Source organism: Physella acuta, unplaced genomic scaffold (genome assembly GCF_028476545.2).
Source record: "Physella acuta isolate Inbredline_101_S28 unplaced genomic scaffold, ASM2847654v3 ptg000890l, whole genome shotgun sequence".
NCBI lineage: Eukaryota > Metazoa > Mollusca > Gastropoda > Physidae > Physella > Physella acuta.
Window position 1 is genome coordinate 713369 of NW_026732407.1, and position 8453 is coordinate 721821.

At 39.9% G+C, this 8453-nt stretch overlaps 1 protein-coding gene across 1 annotated transcript in view; it reads left to right on the top strand.

Moving 5' to 3' along the window:
• The window catches only part of LOC131952818 (reversion-inducing cysteine-rich protein with Kazal motifs), a 42864-nt gene extending 34411 nt beyond the window's left edge, over nt 1-8453 (top strand). The window contains exons 14-22 of the mRNA XM_059315678.1: nt 45-179; nt 952-1152; nt 1249-1356; nt 1537-1776; nt 2223-2353; nt 2832-2949; nt 3408-3506; nt 3791-3999; nt 5250-8453. Coding sequence (XP_059171661.1) covers nt 45-179; nt 952-1152; nt 1249-1356; nt 1537-1776; nt 2223-2353; nt 2832-2949; nt 3408-3506; nt 3791-3999; nt 5250-5534 — 1526 coding nt within the window. The 3' untranslated portion in view covers nt 5535-8453. The remainder of the gene's footprint in view (nt 1-44; nt 180-951; nt 1153-1248; nt 1357-1536; nt 1777-2222; nt 2354-2831; nt 2950-3407; nt 3507-3790; nt 4000-5249) is intronic.

The window sequence follows — 8453 nt, forward strand, 5'->3', positions numbered from 1 at the left end:
TCTTAATTTCCTTAAAGTTAAAGTAACATGCCTGCTTGTTCCAGATCCCAGCCCATATGCCAGCAGAACTATGGAGGTCAAGCACCCGTGTAACCCCAACCCTTGTGGGGTGGATGAGGTGTGCCTGGTCAGGAGACGGGTCTGTAAACACGACTGTCTGCCGTACGTCTGTCACAAAGGTCAGAATCTAATGATGCACTCTAATTAATTAAAACCACACCAATGAAATTGATAGTCTTCTCGTTTCTTTTTTTTTTTTTTGCCTCATATAATGAACTGTATATTTCCCTATATGATGAACTGTATGTTTCCCTATATGATGAGCTGTATATTTGCCTGTATGTTTGCCTATATGATGAGCTGTATGTTTCCCTATACGATGAGCTGTATGTTTCCCTATATGATGAGCTGTATGTTTCCCTATATGATGAGCTGTATGTTTCCCTATATGATGAGCTGTATGTTTCCCTATATGATGAGCTGTATGTTTGCCTGTGATGAGCTGTATGTTTGCCTGTATGATGAACTGTATGTTTCCCTATATGATGAGCTGTATGTTTGCCTGTATGTTTCCCTATATGTTTCCCTATATGTTTCCCTATATGTTTGCCTATTTGTTTCCCTGTATGTTTCCCTATATGTTTCCCTATATGTTTCCCTATATGTTTCCCTGTATGTTTGCCTATATGTTTCCCTGTATGTTTGCCTGTATATTTGCCTGTATGTTTCCCTATATTTTTCCCTCTATGTTTCCCTGTTTGTTTGCCTGTATGTTTGCCTATATGTTTCCCTGTATGTTTGCCTATATGTTTCCCTGTATGTTTGCCTGTATATTTGCCTGTATGTTTCCCTATATTTTTCCCTCTATGTTTCCCTGTTTGTTTGCCTGTATGTTTCCCTATATGTTTCCCTATATGTTTCCCTATATGTTTCCCTGTTTGCCTTGTCCAGCCTGCCGTCTGGGTCAAGAGTCCAAACTCCTGGTGCCTAAGGGAACCAACGTGCGACTGGCCAACCTCGATGCCGACGTCTCACTCCAGGAAGATTGTTACCAGGCCTGCTACTGCAGCAGCAAGGGTTTGATAGAGAACTGCAAGTCTTTACCTTGTCTAAGGCGAGACGCTTGCCAACTGGGCCATGAGAACAGCAGAGGTAGGCGTTAATTTTATTCTGGTTGGTACCATCATCATTTGTGACTCAACTTTCTACTTGATGTTGTTGCATGAGACATTTGTTTTCAAATTCTAGAACACGGTGCTCAGTTTTCTGTGGACGGCAGTAAATGTGTTTGTTTCTCTGGGAAAGTGATTTGTTCTCGCAGGACTTGTCACCCTGACAACTCCCCCCTCTACACTGGTCAGTGGTTGTAACAGATTTTTTTATATTTTTCATGATTAATTTTCCTGTAAAAAACAGTTAAGATTGATGTGCTGCAATTTAACCCTATCATTTGATAACAACTGGAAAAAAATTCAAATGTAAACATAACTTGAATATGTCCATAATAAATAAAAATTGTTGGTGTCACCCCCACAGGTATGCCAGGGAGCTGCCCCACTGAATATGACCCCGTATGCGGCCCCAATGGAAAAACTTACCCAAACGCGTGCCACGCCAAATGTGCTGGAGTTTACAGCTTCACAGCAAAGAAGGCGTGTAGTGACAGAGACGTGTGTTCACAGAGGGATGTGTGTCCAGCAGGAACACACTGCGTGCCACGTCCACAGATCTGTCTGAATGATGTGTCTGTTGTCCCCTGTCCACAGTATGAGTGTGGTAGGTCATCAGCTGTTCCACATCTGGTCATGTTAGAACATCATGATGTCAACACATCAACATGACATGTCACTCAAATACATCACACAGCACCCATCATGCCAGCAGTGCTGTATAACCATTTTGTCAAATGTCACTCAATTCTCAAACCACCACCATCTCATACCATCACTTTCACATCATATAACCTTATATTATTGCACTTACCATCATATATCATCACCATCTCACACCAGTACCATCACATAGCATACAATCTCATATACCCTTACTATATCATACCATCTCAAACCATCACCATCTAACTTAACATTTCACACTATCACCATCCTATTTACCATCACACTCTCCCTTATATCATACCATCACACATCTACCATCCCACACCATCCCAATTACCATCCCATGTACCATCTGACACCACATCTACCATCATGTGTTTCCAGTCAATGAGAGCGGCCTCCTATGCAACTACCACCACCACGACCCAGTGTGCAGTACAACTGGGGAAGAGTTTACCAATATGTGTCTACTGTTGGCCCACAGGAAATCTTTGGCCTACAGAGGCCATTGCCAGGTAAAGCTCACTCATTTGTATTGCCAAATAAACTATTCTGGTTTGCAATGTCAGATAAATCTGGTCAAACTGTATGCTCAACATGACTTAACATGAGTAATTTAGATTGTCAGTTAAATATGGCTAAATGTAATTCCTAGTAAGTGAATTGTATTTTAAATATGAGAATTAAACTATGTATTATCTAACTGATATGGTCAAACTTTAAACACAAGTATTGAACATGTGATGATCAATTTTTCACAAGTTTAAACATGAGATAATCAATTTTTCACAAGTTTAAACATGAGATAATCAATTTTTCACAAGTTTAAACATGAGATAATCAATTTTGCACAAGTATTGAACATGTGATGATCAATTTTTTAGAAGTATTGAACATGTGATGATCAAATTTTTCACATGTATTGAACATGTGATGATCAATTTTGCACATGTTTTGAACATGTGATGATCAAATTTGTTCCCTTTCTCACAGACCTCCTGTTCAAACTCTGGCCCAGTTTGTGGACATGACGGTGAGACCTACGTCAGTCAGTGTGCTGCATGGGCTGCCAGGGTCACTGTTGACTACAGTGGAAAGTGTGGCGCATTTGGTTAGTTTTACATTTATTTCTGTACATTTAACTCAGTAGTTTACCTCAGGAACTTTTTTATTTACCTCAGGAACTTTTTTATTTACCTCAGGAACTTTTTTATTTACCTAAAGAACTTTTTTATTTACCTCAGGAACTTTTTTATTTACCTCAGGAACTTTTTTATTTACCTCAGGAACTTTTTTTTACCTCAGGAACTTTTTTTTTTACCTCATGAACTGTTTTATTTACCTCAGAAACTGTTTTATTTACCTCAGAAACTTACTTCACTAGCTTACCTCAGTAACTTACCTCAGTAATTTTCCTTATTCATTTACCTCAGGAACTTACCTCATTAGTTTACCTCAGTTACTTTATTTACCTCTTTCTTTATTACCTAATTAATTTACCGTAGGCCTTCACCAAACTAATGAGACTTATATCCATGTTTATAATCCCTGTGTGTGTGTGTGTGACAGGTGATTCTGGGAAGACCTGCAGCAGGGTTGAGTGTCCTCCCCTGCACCCTGCCAGCTGTGAGGGAGTTATTCCCCCTGGAGCATGTTGTCCTATATGTGGTAGGTCACCTCATCTTATAGAGCTGTGGACCAGTGCTTGTATAGTTTCCATCAAGTCATTATACATATTAATTACACAACTGATCCTCCACACAACTGACTACCCACACAACTGACCACCCACACAACTGATCCTCCACACAACTGACCCTCCACACTGCCCTAATAAAAAATGTCTGTCTGTAGCCACACAACTGACCACCCACACAACTGACCCTCCACACAACTGACCACCCACACAACTGACCCTCCACACTGCCCTAATAAAAAATGTCTGTCTGTAGCCACCCAACTGACCCTTCTCTGGGACCCGCGCCTGATGTCTGAAGCTGCCAACTTGAAGAAGACCAGAACCATCTCCACCATGGACGTCTTGACCAGTCTGTCTGACCACGTCTCTGTCCAGGAGTGTGACGTCTTTGGTCACTTGAGTGTCAATGGCGAGCTCATTGTCATCATAGGTCCTAATGTCCTGCTACCTACAGCTCTGCAGGTAATGTCCTAGTCCCACATCCCTGCAGGTTGTCCTGCTACCCACAGCTCTGCAGGTAATGTCCTGCTACCCACAGCTCTACAGGTAATGTCCTGGTCCCACATCTCTGCAGGTAATGTCCAGCTACCCACATCCCTGCAGGTAATGTCCTGCTACCCACAGCGCTACAGGTAATGTCCTGCTACCCACAGCTCTGCAGGTAATGTCCTGCTACCCACAGCTCTACAGGTAATGTCCTGGTCCCACATCTCTGCAGGTTATGTCCAGCTACCCACATCCCTGCAGGTAATGTCCTGCTACCCACAGCGCTACAGGTAATGTCCTGCTACCCACAGCTCTGCAGGTAATGTCCTGCTACCCACAGCGCTACAGGTAATGTCCTGCTACCCACAGCTCTACAGGTAATGTCCTGCTACCCACAGCTCTGCAGGTAATGTCCTGCTACCCACAGCTCTACAGGTAATGTCCTGCTACCCACAGCTCTGCAGGTAATGTCCTGCTACCCACAGCTCTGCAGGTAATGTCCTGCTACCCACATCCCTGCAGGTAATGTCCTAGTCCCATATCCCTGCAGGTAATGTTCTGCTACCCACAGCGCTACAGGTAATGTCCTAGTCCCACAGCTCTGCAGGTAATGTCCTGCTACCCACAGCTCTGCAGGTAATGTCCTGGTCCCACATCCCTGCAGGTAATGTCCTAGTCCCACATCCCTGCAGGTAATGTCCTGGTCCCACATCCCTGCAGGTAATGTCCTAGTCCCACATCCCTGCAGGTAATGTCCTAGTCCCACATCCCTGCAGGTAATGTCCTAGTCTCACATCCCTGCAAGTAATGTCCTAGTCCCACATCCCTGCAGGTAATGTCCTAGTCTCACATCCCTGCAAGTAATGTCCTGCTACCCACAGCTCTGCAGGTAATGTCCTGCTACCCACAGCTATGCAGGTAATGTCCTGCTACCCACAGCTATGCAGGTAATGTCCTGCTACCCACAGCTATGCAGGTAATGTCCTAGTCTCACATCCCTGCAAGTAATGTCCTGCTACCTACAGCTCTGCAGGTAATGTCCTGGTCCCCTTAACATAAAAATGACATGCAACAGGCATGGATTTAAACCACAGCATCAAAGAACTTTCCTGTGTTACCTCTCCATAAAGTTTCCCATCTTAGTATTGGTATAGGGCTTGCCTTGAGAGTTGTATTTTAACAATGTTGTGAAGGAATAAAGTCTGACCCTATTTCCTGATCCCCAGGTGGAAGCTTGCCAGAGCGAGGCTGAAAGAATCCACAACCTGTTTAAGATGGGGAGCCCGACCATCTTGTCCTACCTGACACTGTCTCCCTTCCTGCTCGTCTCGCTAGAGAAGTCCTCTGTCAGTCATCTGACTGGCCTTGACCCCACCTACCAGTCAGACGCACACAGTAGAAACTTTCACTCAGCAGACAACAGCTCGCAAACTTTATCAAGTCACTTCTGGGTTCTTGTTTGTTTTTGGGTGTTGCTGTCAGTACTCTGTAATAAACAGCATCTCTTGTGACGTCAGTGAGGTCTTGTGACAACGTCAGCGACAGTAATGTCAGTGAGGTTTTGAGGGAACCTCAGAGAACTTTGGACCCTGCAAGCAGGTGGTCCCACCACAAGATTACTCATGCCTGCTGGTGACAACAGTGAAGTACACCTGCAGGATCCTGCAGGTTTCACCACTGAATTTCTCCTGCACTAACGAACACCAAATGTAATATGTGATACTAGCTGCAGGGAAGCTTTAAACAAGTAGACAGCAAACTGATGTAGACAGGACACCATTGGTGTGTTGTTACAGTGTAGACAAGACACCATTTGTGTATTGTTACAGTGTAGACAAGACACCATTAGTGTGTTGTTACACAGTGTAGACAAGACACCATTAGTGTGTTATTACATCGTAGACAGGACACCATTAGTGTGTTGTTACAGTGTAGAGATACCATTAGTAGGTTGTTACACAATGTAGACAAGACACCATCGGTGTGTTGTTACAGTGTAGACAAGACACCATTTGTGTAGACACAGTGTAGACAAGACACCATTAGTGTGTTGTTACCCTGTAACAGCAGAGATAAACCTTTGTTTACTTATATCATTGAACAACCAATTAAGTATTCTGATCATGTGAGTTCTAGATTATGGTAAACCAGCTTTAATTTGTCCCATTATTTTTTCTAGTTCTTTAACAAGACTTAAGTTTTTGTTTGTGAAATGTTTTCACATGAAAAATTCTATAACAGGAGGATTGAGTCTCATATATCTTTGTTTCTTTAGGAAACAATAGCAGGCTGCATAATACATAGTGATATTACCTTTTGTTTTATTTTTAGACTTTGCTGTAGGAAAAGCAAGTTCTGTATTGGCATAATATGAATTCAAGCTGTGTGATCATTGTATTTAACATTGCAAGATATCTTTTAGTTTAGACCAAAGAATTTTTCAGGAATTTTTTTTTTTTCCTTTTTAGCTTTACATGTACAAAGATTTGTAATCACCCTCACACTTACAATAATAGAATTTGTTACCTAATTCGTCCATATTTTTCATGTTGATTGTATATTTACATTTGTACATTGAAAGTAATTTATGAAATGCACTGCTCTGATGTGTTTAACTAGGTCTTGTAGATATTAAAGGAAGTAGAAAAGTGTATTTGAACCATTCCTGAATATACAATGTTTTGATAGCAGTGGAGAGACCAGAGGTTTGGCCATTGTACTAGTCATCATTGATGCTTGTCTGACTTGTGTCATGTGGGTTGTTGTGCTAGTTATACACATTGTAGGGTGAGCTCTAGTGTGTCACCTTGTGTGTAGTGTCTCACCTTGTGTTGTGTATCATCACTTATGGTGTCTCACCATGTGTGAAGTGTGCATCTCAGCATGAAGCGAAGCACCTCAGCATGAAGTGAAGTGTCTGGCATTGAATGTGTTGAATGATTTTTGCCTGCTGTGATGAATGTATTATCCAAGACTATTCAACTATTTATAAATATTGTCAAGAAACAAATTCACTCCATTATGGCCCTTTCAGACCTCATTTGAAATGAAACAATATTTTTCTAGTTGGTTTAAAGTTGATGCTCTACTTAAAGTATTGGAAGATTTTGTTTTACACTGTTCTATCAGTATAACAAAATGTGTATTCAAATTATGTAAACTGATGTCATGAGGTGTGTAGTATTTTAACTATTGCAGCTCATGTTTCTATAGTCTCTTACTTACAATACCTATCAACATGTCTTAATTTTACTTAAGTTACTTGTATTATATTTGTAGCCTGTGGGCATCTTAAGACAACTAGCAATAATTCTGTGGTAGATAATCTCTTTACTAGTGTATTTTAATTTCTTGTAACATGTGTATTGTTTGTATCTAATTAGTGTTAATTTTACTTGGTGAAATTTATTTTGCATAATTCAATTACTTTTTATTTTTACAATATATTTATTTTTTTAAATTTAGCACTGAGAATTTAATTCATTTACATCTGAATTGAAAGTCTATTAGTGCTGATGGGTAATTTGAGTGAATGTTTGTTTTACAGGCGAATTATTTTTAAATACAATAACTTACATTATTTCTGTATGAAAATCTGGCCACACAAAATATTGCCAGTCAGTTTCATCCCTTCTTGATTAGATATCATCACTTTTGGATTGTTTTTTTTTATGTCTTTACTGTTGTGCTTGCATGGCAATGTAAGGCTCAGTAATTATGGGTTATGAATTTCATTTGTCAGTATTATCAATTATATTTCTGACATTGTCACATTCAGTTTTATTATTGACATTGTGTGAATGCTTTAAAAACCAAAACAATTTTATAATGCTATACAATGAGAATATTTTTTACATAATTGTATATTCACTGGTAATGGTCTACTGGTAATAGTTGAAATTCAAGTACCTCCTCTAATGGGTGGTGTATACTTGACAGGACATTCAGCTAAAGCTGTTAAAGGTCAGTATGCTGGACATAAGTATATACAACTGTTAACTGGATTTGTCACACAATCCCATCCAGACAATGTGTATGATGTACAATATTATGCTTATTTGATTGTCTTTTTCACTAGAATATATTTTCAAATTTATTTTTCAAATACCTCAGGTGTGCAAGATGTTTTGCCTGGCATGGGGTACCATTCAGCCAGTACTTATGACTAATCTCTAGTTTTTAAATTTTTGGGTAGTTAAACAGCTAGAATCTCAATAGATTTGTAAAGCTAAATTCAAAATTTGTTTTTGAATGCTCAAAACAATTATGTAAGGATTTTGTTGTTTTAAATATTAGTTTCAAATTGTAATGATTTTATTAACTGTATCATGTGTTTGGGATGAACGTATTGACAATCACACATACTGATCTGATGTATAATTGTGTAATGTTAAAAACCATTTCAATGTCTAAATAAATTCATTCAAAGA